The sequence below is a fragment of the Tachysurus fulvidraco genome, chromosome 23 (assembly GCF_022655615.1).
Source record: "Tachysurus fulvidraco isolate hzauxx_2018 chromosome 23, HZAU_PFXX_2.0, whole genome shotgun sequence".
NCBI lineage: Eukaryota > Metazoa > Chordata > Actinopteri > Siluriformes > Bagridae > Tachysurus > Tachysurus fulvidraco.
In genome coordinates, this window is record NC_062540.1 from 19,658,437 (window position 1) to 19,676,123 (window position 17,687).

Sequence of the window (17,687 nt, forward strand, 5' to 3'; positions counted from 1 at the left end):
ACACACACACACCGTGAACACACACCCGGAGCAGTGTGCAGCCATTTATGCTGCGGCGCCCGTGGAGCAGTTGGGGGGTTTGGTGCCTTGCTCAAGGGCACCTCAGTCGTGGTATTGCCGGCCCGAGACTCGAACCCACAACCTTAGGGTTAGAAGTCAAACACGACTATATATATATATATATATCATTTCTCTAGATCAGGGGTCGGCAACCCGCGGCTCCGGAGCCGCAAGTGGCTCTTTCACCCCTCTGCTGCGGCTCCCTGTAGATTTGGAAAATAAATATTTCATTTAATTTTTTTTATTTTTGTTAGTTAGTTTTTTTTTTGTTTTTTTTTTAAATCTAAATTCTAAGATCATGATGCTCTTGTAACATTAAAATAAACCGTGTTTAATTTTTTTTTTTTTGGTCGCTCAGAATATGCGTCATAACTGCCGACTTGCGAAATCCGACACACAGAAGCAGGCGCAGTTTTGGTTTGCTGCAGCCGGCAAGTTAATTTTTTTATGTCATGCAGGGCGTTCAAGTGTCACGCATTGAGAGTGACAGTCACGCATTTTGGTCTTTTCTCACGCTTTCCCGCCGCACATCATATACTCACGCAGAAAACTTTTTGACTATCATATATTTAATAAGCCGCAGCGCCCAAAATGTATCAGTCCGCACTGCTGTCTCTTCTGTGGAACCGGGCAGGAACCAAGCGTGTCTCAGTTCTTAGTCGAGCCTGACACTTATCATCCAATCAAAAAAGAGGCTACACAATAGCCAATCAGAAAATAGCACTATCTGGGAAAGATTTAACGCAACATCCAATGAAAGCGAGGGGTTGGAGATGTCACGCTTGCCTGTCTTCAAAACTTGAGAGCCCTGGTCATGAATACGAAGGACTCAATTATATATTAAACATTTTATTTGAAAGTAACCTTCAACCCAGCGTCTTTTTTCTTAAGGTTAGTTCAAACTGTTCAAAATATTTTTGTTTGCCTGCAGAAATAAAATTGCGTTTACTCGGTAGCAGTTAATTTATTTCATAAATGCAACACACTACAGTTTTTTCTATACTTTCCATAAAGGTTAGATGTCAAGAGGGTTTTGTGGCTCCCTGTGGTAATTTTTTCCTGTGGGAAACGGGTCCAAATGGCTCTTTGAGTGTTTAAGCTTGCCGACCCCTGCTCTAGATAGACACTCCGTCAGATGTGTTGACGCCATTTGTCATGTGTGTTAACTTTCTTTAGTTAACTTACTGTATTCTGTCATGGATGTGCCAACTTGTTGTAGTTACAGTAACTTACCGTATCATGTGGTGGACGTGTTAACTTACTTACTGTGGTATCTATTAACAGCAGCTTGTAGGGTGACATCTACTGTTTGTATCTAGCAACTAGCAGCTCAGTGTGTATTTATTATATATCACATTATAAAAAAAACCAAAACAAATAGTACAACATACATTTACAGCAGCAATCTGTGCACTTTCCTATACATGGCTGTGTTTTACTTTATTGTTGAGAGCGTCAAAAACTGTACTGGTTTTACTTAATCTGATGTTTTTCTGATGTAAAAATACAAAATGAATAATTAATTTATTCATTAATTTTCTACCACTTTATCCGAACTACCTCGGGTCACGGGGAGCCTGTGCCTATCTCAGGCGTCATTGGGCAGCGAGGCAGGATACACCCTGGACGGAGTGCCAACCCATCGCAGGGCACACACACACACACACACACACACTACGGACAATTTTCCAGAGATGCCAATCAACCTACCATGCATGTCTTTGGACCGGGGGAGGAAACCGGAGTACCCGGAGGAACCCCCCGAGGTACGGGGAGAACATGCAAACTCCACACACAAGGCGGAGGTGGGAATCGAACCCCCAACCCTGGAGGTGTCAGGTGAACGTGCTAAACACTAAGCCACCGTGCCCCCATTCTTTTTGTTGTATTGATCTATTGATTTTAACTTCACCACTCAATTGTACGGTGTCCTTGAGTGCCCTGAAAGGCGCCTTTAAATAAAATATATTATCATTATTATTAATGACGTACCAGGAAGTGCATTTTTTTGTGTGTGGGTGCAGGTTTTCTTTTCAACCAGACAAAAGCCACATCTAAGTCTACTGGAAGTCAAGATCGACTGATTATGCAGGTGGAATCGAGGTGTGGCTCGCAGATTGACTAGAATGGAATGAAAACTTTCACCCACACCAGCTGTTTGTAACACAAAGCCCCACCTCTATCTTTCCCTCATCTGTCCTTTACTCCGACCTCCTGTGAAGGTGATTTACAGGATACGGATGTTTGCATTATTTCCATTCTCAGCACATTCCACTCTGCATGCCAGGTTTCAGAAAAGAGTGTTTTCTCAACTAAGTCTTAAGCACTCCTACTTTTCCACTACAGAAGCTTTTGCATTACAGACAATGAAAGAAGAAAGAAGAAATTTGTTTGTAATGCTATGTGCTGGGTCTTTCTTCCTATCAGCCTGCGACGGTTAACACGGAGGACAGAGTGTCTTTAATGACTAGATAAAAATATATAGCCGACATGAAAAATAAAGCTTACGTTTTCTCTCAGGTTTTAATATTAAGAATACTATATGATGAAATATTAATTAATATTATTTATTAATATTAAGAGTATTCTTTTTATTAAATATCAATTATTTGTTAATATTTAGTACTTTTCTAATTAATATTAAGAGTACTTTATTATTAAATATTAATTATTATTATTTGTTAATATGGAGTACTTTTTATTAAATATTAATATTATTTGTTACTATTGAGTACTTTTTATTACATATTAATTAATATTATGTATTAAGAGTAAGACTATGCTATTATTAAATATTAATTGATATGTATTAATATTAAGAGTACTTTTTATCAAATATTAATTGATATTATTTGTTAATATTAAGAGTACTCTTTTTATTAATTATTAAATATTATTATTTGTTAATATTTAGTACTTTTTTATTAATAAGAGTACTTTATTATTAAGTATAAATTATTATTTGTTAATATTGAGTACTTTTTTATTAAATATTAATTAATATTATGCATTAATATTAAGACTATGTTATTATTAAATAATTGCTATGTATTAATATTAAGATTACTTTTTATCAAATATTAATTACTATTATTTATTGATGTTAAGAGTATGTTTTTATTAAAATACTTATACTATTTATTCATATTATTTTTTACCATACTATAATATGATGACACAAGTGTTAACAACTTATAGTTCGTTTATAATCAGTGATCTGGACCGTAATCACAACCTGTGGTAATAACCATGCAACAACATATTTATTTAGAAACGCATTTAATAAATAGATGAAATAAACATTTTACATTCTGAATGTTTTAACGGTTTCAGTGTCAAAGTAGCGAGCAACATACTGTATATTTTGACATATGCAATTTGCTCTAACAAACTCTTTAGACAAGTCAGTCGTTTCTGTGATGAAACAACATTTATAAATCTTAAATTCACCCAATAAGAGAAAATAAAAAAGCTTATACATCACCGACACCTTGCCGTCCATGACTGTTGTTCTTCCTGGCCTCAACCTGACAGATCCGAAGGTGAAAATAAACAAATAAAACAAACAAACAAAAAAAAGTAAAACTAACAAAAAAAAAAGGCAACATTAAAAAAATAAATAAAATAAAATAATAATAATTCACTTTTCTTAATAATATGTAAGGGGAGAAAAGGAAAAAAAAATAAAAAATTGTGTTTTCAGTCTTAGACTAGAACATTTCCTAAATCTCTCAAAGAAGTTCAGAAGTTCTTCATCCTGATCCGCAAAAGCTCCTGAACTGTTGCCCGAACGTGACATGTGGTGTGTGACATTTGCTTCCTGACTTAGTTTTGTGTTGAAAAACTCCAAGGCTAACATAGCCAGTGACTAAGAGACTCTTCTCCACCTAGCAGACATGTTGACACATTCACCCTGTAATATCTTTTCCCTCATGTCTACCAGTTGAAGGTGTTCTCTTCCTTATGGTCGTCGTACAGCTCTCTCAGGTGGATTATCAGCTCCTCCGTGTTATTCCCGGTGAGAGCGGAGAGAGGGATGATGCGCTGCTCCCCTCGGCTCTTCAGCTCCTCCAGTTTCTCCTGTGTGCCTCTCAGGTCCATTTTATTGGCCACGATGGCATGAGGACGCTGAGAGAGACCCGCTTCATACTGATCTAGTTCAAAGCGCAGACACTGCAGCTCGTCCCACGGCTCTGGGGACGACATGTCCAACACGAAGAGCAGGAAGCGACAACGCTCGATGTGGCGCAGGAAAGACAAACCGAGGCCACGGTTCAGGTGAGCTCCGCGGATTATACCGGGAATATCGGCCACTGAACCAAAAACAGAGAGAAAGAAAGAGAGAGAGAAAGAAAATGAGAGAGAGAATGAGAAGGAAAAAAAGCACAAACAAAAAAAAATCAGTTCTATTACTTTTATTTATTTATTTTAGTCATAAAATAAATAAATTTTAAATTAAAATTTTTTCAGGCCCCATCATAGCACAGAAACTGCACTTGTTAAAGTTACAAACGACTTGTTCTTAGCTTCGGACCAAGACTGTATGTCACTATTAGTTCTACTTGACCTTAGTGCTGCATTCGACACTATAGATCACAACATTCTTCTAGATCGCTTACAATATTACACAGGTATTCATGGTCAGGCTTTAAGCTGGTTTAGATCCTACCTGTCTGACCGATACCATTTTGTAGAATTAAATGGTGAATCCTCCAGTTTACTACCAGTTAATTATGGGGTCCCTCAAGGATCAGTTCTAGGACCTCTGCTTTTCTCTATATACATGCTTCCATTAGGGAACATTATTAGAAGACATGGGATTAGTTTCCATTGTTATGCTGATGACACACAGTTATATATCTCATCAAAACCAGATGAAATAGCCACAGTGTCCAAATTAACTCAGTGCCTTAGAGAGATAAAAGACTGGATGAGCTGCAACTTTCTATTGTTAAACTCCGATAAGACAGAAATACTACTCATAGGTCCAAAAACCAGTGCACATAAACTCTCACAACTTAACTCCCATTTAGAGGGATGTACTATTACAAGTAGCTCGACAGTGAAAGACCTCGGTGTTATATTAGACAGTAACTTGTCTTTTGTAAAATCATATCGCCCATACCACAAACACATTGCCAAGCTGAGAAACATCCTGTCTGTATCTGATGCTGAGAAGCTAGTTCATGCCTTCATGACCTCTAGACTGGACTATTGTAATGCATTACTAGGTGGTTGTCCTGCATCTTTAATAAATAGGTTACAGTTAGTCCAAAATGCAGCTGCCAGAGTTCTTACTAGGACAAGAAAGTATGACCATATAACCCCAATTTTATCATCTCTACACTGGCTACCTGTTAAGTATAGAATTGACTACAAACTGCTGCTACTTAAATACAAGGCTCTTAATGGTTTAGCTCCCATGTATCTAACTAGTCTTCTAACACGTTACAATCCTTCACGCTCTCTGAGATCACAAAACTCAGGGCTTCTGGTAGTTCCCAGAATATCTAAGTCTACTAAAGGTGGTAGAGCGTTTTCTTATTTAGCTCCCAAACTTTGGAATAGTCTTCCTGATAGTGTTCAGGGCGCAGACACACTTTCCCAGTTTAAATGTAGATTAAAAACTCATCTCTTTAGTCAGGTGTACACATAATACATCCCATAATATCATGCACCAGTACATCAGACCAGCACATTTTTATGAACAGCAGATATGTTAATCCCTTTCCACTGCTTCTCTCTTTGTTCCCATCCCGAGGCATCCAGACACTGTACCAGCTCCCAACGTCCTCTGTGGGACGAAGCCTTTGGACGTCCACTGAGCCGAGGACGACTCTAAGAATCCTGAGACATCTCCAGTTAGACTCTGTGGTACTCAGGAGATCAGAAGTCCTTGAACCTCACACCAATACAACATTTAACTGACTGTATATTACAATCACACCCCCAGTGTCACCCATATGAGGATGGGTTCCCCCTTGAGTCCGGTTCCTCTCAAGGTTTCTTCCTTTAGCATTTTAAGGGAGTTTTTCCTTGCCACTGCTGCCTGAGACACCTCAGACTTGCTCATAGGGGAATAAATACATACACACTGTGAACTATATACATCTAATAATAATCTAGAATTTTTATTCTGTTAATTCTTATTTCTTTTATTATTTGTTAATTCCTTTATCATTAATTATGTTTACCTTCTGCTCTGTGTTTATGTTCTGTAAAGCTGCTTTGAGACAATGTCTATTGTAAAAAGCGCTATACAAATAAACTTGAACTTGAACTTGATAAAAATAAGAGACTATTACTGTATATAACCTCATCTAATATAAAATACAACTTAACGGAACATATATGTAATATGTATTATTATATTACACACTATATATATTAATATGTGATATAAAACATCGAATAATACACCATAGCGCTATTCTAAAATATTTCTAAATATAATAATATTTTATATGGATACTTTAAATGATATGAAATCTTTGTTTACTATGAAAACATTTCTGAATGCTAGTCATTTTAAATTAATTTAATATTTGACATATTTATTAAAAACAGAAATCCAGATGTTTGAATCTGAATGAACTGATAAAACAGCACCCCCAAAAATGCTCATTATAATAAGTAGTTAGTTTGGACTACTAAACTTAGACCGAATGCATTTTCACAGCCTTGGCGGTTATTCTGTTTAACGTGACGTTATGTTCACGTCACAGTGTAAAAGGTTTGTACATCAAATTACAAAATGACTGGTAATTATTGGGATGACGGGCGACATGCGCGTACCTGCCAGTTGCTCGTGGTCTCTGTACTTGACGACGCCTACGTGTGGATTTAGCGTGGTGAAGGGATACGCCGCTACAGCAGGACGGGCGTTAGAGATCGCTCTCAGCAACGACGACTTTCCTGCGTTAGGAAACCCGACCTGGGAACAGTTTTGTAGGACCTGATTAGCAAGTAAGTCTCGAGTCATGAATGTCAAGTCAAAGTCAAGTCGAGGCTTTTTTTTAATATTTGTCAAGCAAGTCTGAAGTCTCAAATATGCGACTTAAGTCTGACTCGAGTCAAGTCGAGTCCCCCATCTCTGAGTCATTTAACTCAAGTCCGAGTCAAGTCTCAAGTCATGAATGTCAAGTCAAAGTCAAGTCGAGGCTTTTTTAATATTTGTCAAGCAAGTCTCAAGTCTCAAATATGCGACTTAAGTCTGACTCGAGTCAAGTCGAGTCCCCCATCTCTAAGTCGTTTATCTCAAGTCCGAGTCAAGTCTCAAGTCATGAATGTCAAAGTCAAGTTGAGCCTATTTTAATATTTGTCAAGCAAGTCTCAAGTCTCAAATTTGCGACTTAAGTCTGACTCGAGTCAAGTCGAGTCCCACCTTCTCTGAGTCGTTTAACTCAAGTCCGAGTCAAGTCTCAAGTCATGAATGTCAAGTCGAGTCTTTTTTTAATATTTGTCAAGCAGTTCTCAAGTCTCAAATATGCAACTTAAATAGTCATATGAGTCGAGTCAAGTCATATGACTCGAGTCCCCCATCTCTGCTGATTAATAGTAAACTCTGAATTACAGACGGTTGTTAATATATTTAATATATGATCAAAAACATAACAGGACACAAACGATTAATTAAATTGTCACGAATATATAAAATAAGCTTTAACGAAGCATTTAAACATTTGACAGGGATCTTAATATGGCTTGACTGAAAACATTTAAAAAAAAACTTTACTAAAAACGGATTTAAATAAAAAAACAAACACAAAAAAAGACCCACTTTACGGCTCAGTGATACATTTTGTACATAACCGACTTCTTGAAATAGCATAAAAACGTACTTAATTAAAACGTAAACGTAATTAAACGTACAATTCAGATGTAGCTGATGTGCTACAAATAATGTTTGGTGTACAATTCCACTTGCAAACTCGTCTTTTATAACGTTTTATGTCGGTGAGAAAATGTTGAGGAAAAGAGAGAAAGGGTTTCTATCTTCACGATGAAGCTATGAATGGTAATATTTGTGTGTGAATAGAAGCTTTGTGAAACATTAAAATCCCTTTGCTGGAAATTGTTTCTCACTAGTGACATCTTCTGGCCGAATGTATTAAAACTACAAACTCACAACATTCGCACTGATGCTGTTAAACATGCGTACAATAAACAGGATATTGTTGTAAACAGAAGCTCTAAAAATTGACCATGAATTTGATTATATAACGGTTAGAAATTTAATAAATGGCTCATTAATAAATAATTTCCATCAAATTCCTTTAGAAAGAGGATTTTTAGGTGCTTGGATGGGACAATTTTTTCTTACTAATCGCTTTCCCAACCAAGAAATGGTATTTTGGTGTCAGGTCACTGTCTCGGAAACGCCATCGATAACAACACTTCCTTATAATTATGTGACTTTACCTCCAAACATCAGCACTCGGGATGCTGAAGAAGGCTTTGACACATTGGTATTGAGTGTTTATTGTGCATGATGCTAAACCTTTCCGCTAGACGATTCGCTCTGATACGAAGCTAAAAACACAAACTTTAGAGGCTCGTGTAAGCCGATGACCTACATGTAGGATAAGAGTAGCCATTCCTGATATAACCCTCCCTTATCTGGCTGTACGATTGGCACAAGCGCCCCTTTTCCACCGAGGCAGTGTTCACACTGCAGGTAAAAGTGGCCCAAATCTGATTTTTTTGGGGGTCACGTGACCAGGTCAGTCTTCTGCAGGAGTAGTGTGAACACTCAAATCTGGCCCAGATCTGATTTTTTTTCTAATCAGATTTAGACCACTTCCATATGTGGTCCTGAATCAGACCCAGATCTGATTTTTTTCCAATGTGGCCGCAGTGTGAACAACCGAGGCGGATTTGATGCGACTTTTACGTCAATCTACATCGACATTCCTCACAATTATGCGCCGGCGGGTACGCACACGAACGTGACTATGCCTACAAAATGGAGTACGGTGATGGAGCAAGTCTATGGAGGGAGAGTGAGGTGTTAGACCTAATTAGTATACGGGGAGATACTTCAATTCAGGCAAAACTATTAATGTTACGACTGCCGTTCCACAAACATTTGGAAAGAGAAGGGAAAATGCTTACTTCCTCCGTAACCTCGCCAACTTTTCAGCGCGACGGCGTGCTGCGTGTGACGTCATTGTTATCGTTCGTTTGCGCATGCGGGTCAGTTCGAAACAACAAACAGTTCACAATGATATCTGATATAGGTCACATTTTAAAAGGTAATGTGTACAGCCAAACAAAAAAAATGAAATCTGAGCAAAATATCCGAACTGAGCATTAAGACTTGCGGTGTGAACGTGGCCTGTGAGTGCTGGCTCAGAGCCTCATTTAAAAATCTTAAATTTAAAAATTTTAGTTCTTTCCTTTTCGACACCCAAAGCACCGGCTCTGAACCAGGAGAAGTTTTTTTTTTTTTAAGTAGCACCAAAACGTTGCTGGTCTAGACTTAAGAACTACTTGCGTCAGGAGCTGGGGGCGGTGCTTAGGGCGGGGTTACTGAGAATGTCGTTAGCATCATTTTTAAATCATTTTAAATCAGGATTCGCTGCGTTTGGATGCCAACGTAGGCTCGCAAAGCCATGAGCATTAACAGTAAAGCAACATCCGCCATTGTTGATGTGTTTGTCGCTGCTGCACTAACGTTGCTGAATAACATTGTATACAGTGATGCAACACTTGGCCCTGTGCATCTCTCTATTAACCGAGTCGGTTCCCTGCCCGGGAATCGAACCCTGACCGTGGCGGTTAGAGCGACAATGTCGTTCCTGTTCTATCATCTATTTATCAGAAAAGAACAGTGCTTAATTAGGATAGATAAACATGCATCTGTCATATTGCATCTGTCACTCCCTTCCCCCCCTCTTCCTCACCAAACCAGCATGTGCCATCGTCCTCAGTTCCAGCTGGAGCACTCGTTCTTCTCCCGTTTCCCCGGCCGTGCTAGTCATCGGTGCTCTGTTTTCGTTGGAAAGAAAGAAGCGATTGCCTTTTCCTCCTGCTCCTCCATGTACAGCTACGTACTCCTGCCTGTGATGGGCAAGATCGGCTACTGTTCTGCCCTGTTCCTTCACCACAGTGCCCACGGGGACCTACACACACAAAAAACAGGTAACATACACAACTCACCACAAACTCAACAACTAATAGTGCCGTGGTTAAAGGAAGGCATGCTGTCAGAATTATTGGGATTGTTAACCGCACTTTCACGTTATGGCCAATTTCAAAAGAAAGGTGAGATGAAAGAAAGAGAAACTAAAGGGGGAAACAGAATAAAATAAACAAACCGACAAATGCATTAAATAACAAATTAGAGAAAAAGACGGTCCGCGTGTTTACATTCATGCATCGACGAATGTCCAAAAAAAAAGTTCTAGTGTGAGAGAGTAGTAGGGCATCGATTGAGATTTATTCGGTAATGAATTAACATTTCCATCCTTCTGTCGGTCCCATTACCCTCTGGGTTAATCACAGAGAACGAATTCTGAGTATGGGTCACCGTACTTAGCCGTATGTCACGTCACTGTCACTTTCACTGATGAAGCTGAGAGGAGGGGACGATGCGATATTTCACACGCCGTCTCACATGCGGAGTGCACACACACACAGCAGTGAACACACACACACCGTGAACACACACCCGGAGCAGTGGGCAGCTATTTATGCTGCGGCACCCGGGGAGCAGTTGGGGGGGTCGGTGCCTTGCTCAAGGGCACCTCAGTCGTGGTATTGCCGGCCCGAGACTTGAACCCACAACCTTCGGGTTAGGAGTCAAACTCTCTAACCATTAGGCCACGACTTCCCCAAATTTATAGGATTTAAATTCTAATTATCAGCTACAACATGTAACAGCTTTGTAATTACTACGGTGACCAAGTGGCAGCTACTAGCTACTTGTCATACAGCTGTGACCTTTCATAAGGGAAGCAGAGAAAGAAAAGTCTGATGCTTTCTGGCATTTTCAATCGTTTTAATCGACTATCACGATATTTTCCATCATCGGTTGCTTCAGTCTGAGGGGATTCGTGTGAACCTACCTGTATGTATTTGGGACCAGCGTTGCGTCCGTAACAGTTCTTACTCCTCCCGGATTCTCCGTTTTCTCCTCGATATGCAGCCGATATGAGAGACAATGACTTTATCTGCTTGTTCACTGCAGGACGAACAAGACATTTTTGTCGTTATACTAAAACAGGAAGCCTCACTACAACATCGATATGAATTCACAAAGAAATAAATGCAAGGCATTAATGCTGCAATTTTATATCATTATTTTTGTCTTCCTCTGATTATTAGCTTTTGGAGTCTTAATTCAAAAGTTCTTTTCATGAAAAGTATAGTTTTTCATGAAAACTGTGCACTGATGATGTCACCACACTGCTGTAGTTAGTGTTTTATTAAACTAGGAAGTTAATTTTTACCTGGTGAACGCCAACGAGGTGACAAGCTCAGAAAAATGGCGCTGTTATAATGAATTATGAGCAGTTGGAATTAAAGGTGGGGTCTCTGTTGTTTGAGAAATGGTTCAGAGTCGGGATCTTTCCGTTAGTCGCCTGGGTATGTTTGGGCGGAGCTATCGATACAGGGGTGGGACCCGTTTGGGTTAGGGGCGTGTTTGTTTTGGTGATTTCAAATGTCAACATTGGCTTTCAAACATCGGAGACCCCACCTTTAATATTAACACACTTGGAAAGACGCTTAACTCGTCCAATCCGGTGGACTGAAACTAAATGACATAATTAATAAGAAAACTTAGAGCACTGCGATAGTTCATATATTCAGTCATTAAACTACTCTGGCAGTGGATTTGTTTCATTTTATGCTTTCAATTGTTTCATTGTTAAAACTCTTCTAATTGTTCCGCACTGATGTCAATGACAGAAAATGCGTTTTCCAAAATGTAAAGAAATGACATAAAAACTTAAATACAATAATTACTACTTTGTCTGAAATCTGGACCTTCTTTTTTAAACTTTCAAGCTTTGGGTGAAATACATTTTTAAAGCATTTAAAATAAAGTAGCCTTCTACCTTTTATGATGATGTCGCCTCCGTTGCCCCCGTTGCCCCCGTCAGGGCCACCCCACTCTTTGCGAGGTTCACTGTGGAAGCTACAGCATCCGTCTCCTCCTGACCCGGCCTGGAGCTTCACCCTGCGCTGGTCCACGAAATACCGTGTCTGACAATTACGAACAGGAAAAGCAATGTTTTTTATTCATTCTTTATTAATCTATTATTCTTTATTATTACTAAAAGCATGCCAGATTTCAGAGGCTGCGATTAACAGCTCAAAAAGAAGAGAAAACCTTGTTAATGTTAACAGGTCACTAAGTCACATCATTAATTTGTCTACGAGGGCTGAAAATGTTCAGCTTTCTGAGATGACGCGTGCGCTACATACCAGCTTCTTTTCAGTCAGCTCTTTCTTCTTGGAACTTCCTTGAGTTTTTCCACACAGTTTGCAGCTCAGCCACAGGTTTCTGACGAATATGGTGCTGTTTGCACATCTGTGCAGATGTTTCTCCCCAGCAGCTGTATTCCCAGAGCGCACAGTAACAGCTTTGCTCAGGATCCTCCAGATCACCAGCTTCATTCTGGTACAACAGTTTGATTGACAAAAATAATTTGACACATTATCTGCGATACTAATGAGGAGACGTGAACTCCATGTGATCTTCTGCATTAATACAACATTTATCAGACTGTATATTTATAATCACACCCTTCGGTGTCACCCAAATAAGGATGAGGTTCACTTTTGAGTCTGGTTCCTCTCAAGGTTTCTTACTTTACCATCTAAGGGAGATTTTCCTTTGAGTCACCTCAGACTTGCTCATTGGGGACAAATACATACACATTGTGAAATAAATATATTTAATATTAATCTTGAATTTTGTATTATATTAATCTTTATATTAACCCTTTGTTCTATGTTTATGTTCTGTAAAGCTCGGCAAACATCAAGGAAATATCTCTATCTATCTATCTATCTATCTATCTATCTATCTATCTATCAAAGAATGCTTTCAGAAATATAAATAATGAGTGTTTATTTCTGTCAATTTACAAAATGCAAAGTGAGCAAACAAAAGTGAGCAAAATCTAAATCAAATCAATATTTGGTGTTACTACCTTTTGCCTTCGAACTAGCATGAAGCGATGGCACGGCCCCCACAGAGCCCTGATCTCGATATCATCCAGTGTGTCTGGGATTACATGAAGAGACAGAAGGATGTGAGAAAGCCGACATCCACAGAAGATCTGTGGTCGGTTCTCCAAGATGTTTGGAACAACCTACCGGCCGAGTTCCTTCAAAAACTGTGTGCAAGTGTATCTAGAAGAATTGCTGCTGTTTTGAAGGCAAAGGGCGGTCACACCGAATATTGATGTGATTTAGATTTCTCCTTTGTTCATTCACTGCATTTTGTTCATTTGTTCATGAAAATAAATGTTTAACACTTCCATTTTTGAAAACATTCTTTGTTTACAGCATTTTTTCACACCTGCCTAAAACTTTTGCACAGTACCATATATATATATACATATATATATACATATATATATACATATATATGTATATATATATGTATATATATATATATATATATATATATATATATATATATATATATATATCTTCACCAAATTAGCCCCAATTTTAAAAAGAATATCTTCTATTATATATATATATATATATATATATATATATATATATATATATATATATATATATATATATACTGGACTACTAGACTATAATATATATATAAACAGTTACTATATATTTATAGCTACTAGATAACAAACATCCCCTTTACACTTCATAGCAGGAAAAGAGGCGGTTTAATTAAAAGTAAAACTATTTTATTAAAGACAAAGGAATGAGGATTAAACGATTAGTACATTCAGAGCGACAGACTAAATGTGCTGCTATAATAACACTTAGCAATGCTACAATGCTAATGCTAGCAGAGTGTGTTAGCCGCTATGCTAATAATGCTGCCACAAATACCTTAAATATCGATTTTATCGTCCCTAAATATAGCTTTAGCGCTTATATATTTCTTCTTATAGTAAAATTCCACCGTTTATTTTATATATAATTAATAGGCGTTATAAACACAGAAGTCACCTCTAATGCTTCATGTTTCAGAAACAACACCATCTGATGGGAGGAGGTAAAACTACGGCAGGCGAGCGGAGGCCAAAAAAAAACTTACCTGATTATTCGTCTTGAGTTTTAATTTTATTCACCTCACATTTGTTTTTATTATTATTGTTATTATATAAAATATAATTTAAAAGTTTTATAGGAAAAGACATGCAGATTTTAATTTAATTGTATGCGGTTACATTTTATTATTATTGTTGTTATTATTATTATTATTATTATTATTATTATTATTATTATTATTATTATTATTATTATGAAAGATTTACTTTATTGACCTTGCCCAGTTACATTTAAATTAAACAATTAGATATTTTGAACAAAAGTATATATTCATTTATAAACAATATCGTTAATATTAAGATTTATTCTTGTTATTTTTTAATTTTTTATTTTTATCACTAATTCTGATGCACTATATGAAAAACCACCAATATGGCCACTTTAACCACTTTAACGACACATTTGGAAACATAGTTGTATAGATTGTCTCTGTATTCTGTAGCATTAAGATTTCCCTTCACAGGATCTAAAAGGACCAAATTTTTTCCATCATGACAACATCCTTGTGAACAGAGAGAGCTCTGTGAAGACACGGTTTGTAAAGTTTAGACTGGAAGAACGTGAGTGTACTTCAGTTAACCTTGCCAGATGTTCTTGCTGGACATCACAGCTGTTTCTGGCTGAATGGACAAATCCCCACAGTCACAGTCCAAAGCCTTTGTTCAAAACCTTCCTAGAAGGGCAAGTCAAATGTATTTTGCCAAGTGCTAAGTAATGAGAGATTATATTCAGATCTCGGAATCAAAACATTTCAAATATTTAAATGAATTAATATGTAAAATTGATTAACCTGAAATTATCGCAGCTTTAGATGTTTGACAGCCTGGTAATATAATGACATTTTGATATTAATATGAAATTGTTAATATAGGAAATGTAAATATATAACATTAGACACCTAAATACCTTCAAATATTAGACGGGATCATTTTATATCCGTCAGTTGATAGTAATAGGAAACTATCAAGGTTAAAAAAAAAAGCATAAAATAACAATTAGAAAATCAAAGTACATTGAAAAAGAATGTTTAATTCAAAATATGTACAAAATATAAAACATACAGGTTGTAAGCTTTGGCTATAATTGGTCACAGATTTCATTTTCTGCGTTCCTGGAACCCAGCAACTATTAGGATTAAAATGTCAAACAAACAAAAAAAAAAACAACGACAAACGTCATGTCATACAAGGTCATGCTAGAAGACAGGATGAATGTGCAGTTTTGATAAATATGCTCATTCTTTCATTCAACAAACTTAACAAAATAAAGTGCCAATTAAATGAATCGTACAAATTCAGAAAAAAAAAAACATCCAAGTAAAAAAATTATATAAAGATCTTTACATAAACAGAAATATGTGGTTATAGGTAGTTATGTGCTGATAAGTTAGGAATAAAGCACTTAGGGACATGCGAATATAGGAGCATAATCAACAATGGCATTTGTGGCCAACCAGTCAGAGACCAAGAGCCACATTTTTTACTGTGTTACCGCAAAGAGCCACATTATACACATGATCACCTTTTTTCCCTGTCATTTTGAGAGCGAACTTGACACAAATTGTTTACTCAAATGATCTTGCTCCTACTTGGAAACTCTGAGGTATTTCGTAAGAGCCAAACTTCCGTATGAACGTAAGAGCCGCATGAAACCGGGCAAAGAGCCGCGTGCGGCTCGGGAGCCGCGGGTTGGCCGTCCCTGAACAATGGGGTGGTGTAATGAGAGATTGGTACCACCCCAAAGTTGATAATGTTCCAAAAACTACATGTCCCCAAGATTTTTATATTTCTTTTATGACAGCAAATCGCAAGTGCTAATAAAGGATGACGTGTCATAATTTTACCCATTTATAGTAATATCTATTTTGTGGAAGTTACGCTATAGCAGCTATAAACAGCAGTTTCCTCATCGGCCTCTCTTTGTTCTCTCTCCTCATTACAAATGCCCTTGTTACAGAGAAACTTTTTTAGTCCTCTGCACTGAAAACTAAAATCGTCAGATTCACCGCTGCTGTTCCAAAGATATCCAATAAACATCTCTTCACAGAGAACCTGACCGTATCATCTACGTGGCACGTCCACTATACAAATCCCTGTGCAAGATATTACTATAGAAACTCGTTAAACGTTTTAGAACGATCGATAATATAAAACCTTCGTATTGGCACATGCCTAGTTATCTGCTACTATGTTGTGTGAATAATTTATATCAAATATGAACGATACGATACAAAAAATAAAATAAAAAAGAACACGAAATCAGCAGTACGTACAGTATAAAGCACATATATGCGCGAGTAACTGAGAGATAAATCGACTGAACTATGATTTAGTTTATCCATATTTTCACAGTTCTTCACAGTTTCTGTACAGATGGAACACGGACCATAAATTCAATGCGATATAGCAAATATACTATAACAAATCATTTAAAAAAACATTACAGAAGTTCTGACTGGATATATAGATAACCTGAACATTTACTTCAAATGGCGACAATGAATCTATTGTCTAAGTGTGTTGTTCTGGTGAGGGACAAGAAGTTAGGGAATGTTGGTGAACGTTGCTGTTTGATGAATAATGTCGGTGTTTTGGGGATGGTGGATGTGTTGTTTAATGTTTGATGCTGGTGTTTAATGTGTTGGACGGTGAATTTTGATGTTTAATGTGTTGCATGATGATACTACTGGGTGGTGAATACTGATTTCTGATGAAGAAAGTTAACGAATGTTGCTGTTTTATGCTCTTGGGGGGTGGACACTGATTTCAGCTAAACAATGTCAGTGATTGTTAGCGTTTAATGCTAATGCAGATTACTCTCCACTTGCTTCTCTTTTCCTGCCCATTCTGAGGCAAATAGATTGAGATTGTGCTCCACTTGTGTTCTGCTTCATGAAGATTTCAGACATTCAAAGAGAAGTTGCCATGAGGAACCCCATGAGGACTTTGAGAAAAACAACCTCTTAATCAATACACAAAATAACATTCTATATATCGTCCCTGTCGGGCAGAAACCTCGTATGTCCAAATTTTGCCAATTTCATATTTTTTCACATATCGATGCTATCGGTCAGTCCCCACGTGGGTCTGTTATTTTTACAAGTTATTCACCAAACTAAAGTCTTGAAAATAGCTTGAGCGCAAATCTCTTAACTCCATTGGACACTTCAACTGTCCACCTCTTCTTCACTCCGTGGGAGAGCTTCGCGGCATATCTTCAAGATTAAGAGTCGCAACGAATCAACGTGTCTTCTGAGGTAAATGTCTTCAAAACACTGGGCTCAAAGAAAAAAAAATCTGACCCCCGCTAGTTCTGGTGCTCATCTGAGGACAGGAATTTAGCGCAAGACAATCCACTGCAAC

The 17,687-nt window shown here is 37.5% G+C and overlaps 1 protein-coding gene across 2 annotated transcripts; it reads right to left on the minus strand.

Moving 5' to 3' along the window:
* Positions 1-3,322: 3,322 nt before the first annotated feature.
* Positions 3,323-14,294, minus strand: mtg2 (mitochondrial ribosome-associated GTPase 2). Of its 2 annotated transcripts, none has more exons than XM_027142331.2 (7): positions 14,224-14,294; positions 12,493-12,685; positions 12,123-12,270; positions 11,130-11,245; positions 9,966-10,184; positions 6,856-6,994; positions 3,323-4,373 (listed from the first exon to the last, which is right to left on the minus strand). In XM_027142331.2, exons 2-7 carry the CDS (start codon positions 12,682-12,684, stop codon positions 3,997-3,999), a joined length of 1,191 nt encoding a protein of 396 aa, XP_026998132.1. In that variant the 5' UTR covers position 12,685; positions 14,224-14,294; the 3' UTR covers positions 3,323-3,996. The 2 variants fall into 2 exon arrangements, with proteins under 2 accessions (XP_026998132.1, XP_026998133.1); XM_027142332.2 differs by lacking the exon at positions 14,224-14,294 and adding an exon at positions 13,224-13,257.
* Positions 14,295-17,687: the final 3,393 nt, after the last annotated feature.

What these genes read in the sequence shown, in the direction of transcription:
- mtg2 (XM_027142331.2), bottom strand. Translation starts at nt 12,684, where the DNA reads ATGAAGCTGGTGATCTGGAGGATCCTGAGCAAAGCTGTTACTGTGCGC. An exon ending in AGCTGACTGAAAAGAAGCTG is followed by an intron (nt 12,271 to 12,492) that starts GTATGTAGCGCA and finishes CGTAATTGTCAG; the next exon opens with ACACGGTATTTCGTGGACCA. An exon ending in AGACCACGAGCAACTGGCAG is followed by an intron (nt 4,374 to 6,855) that starts GTACGCGCATGT and finishes TTTTTGGTTCAG; the next exon opens with TGGCCGATATTCCCGGTATA.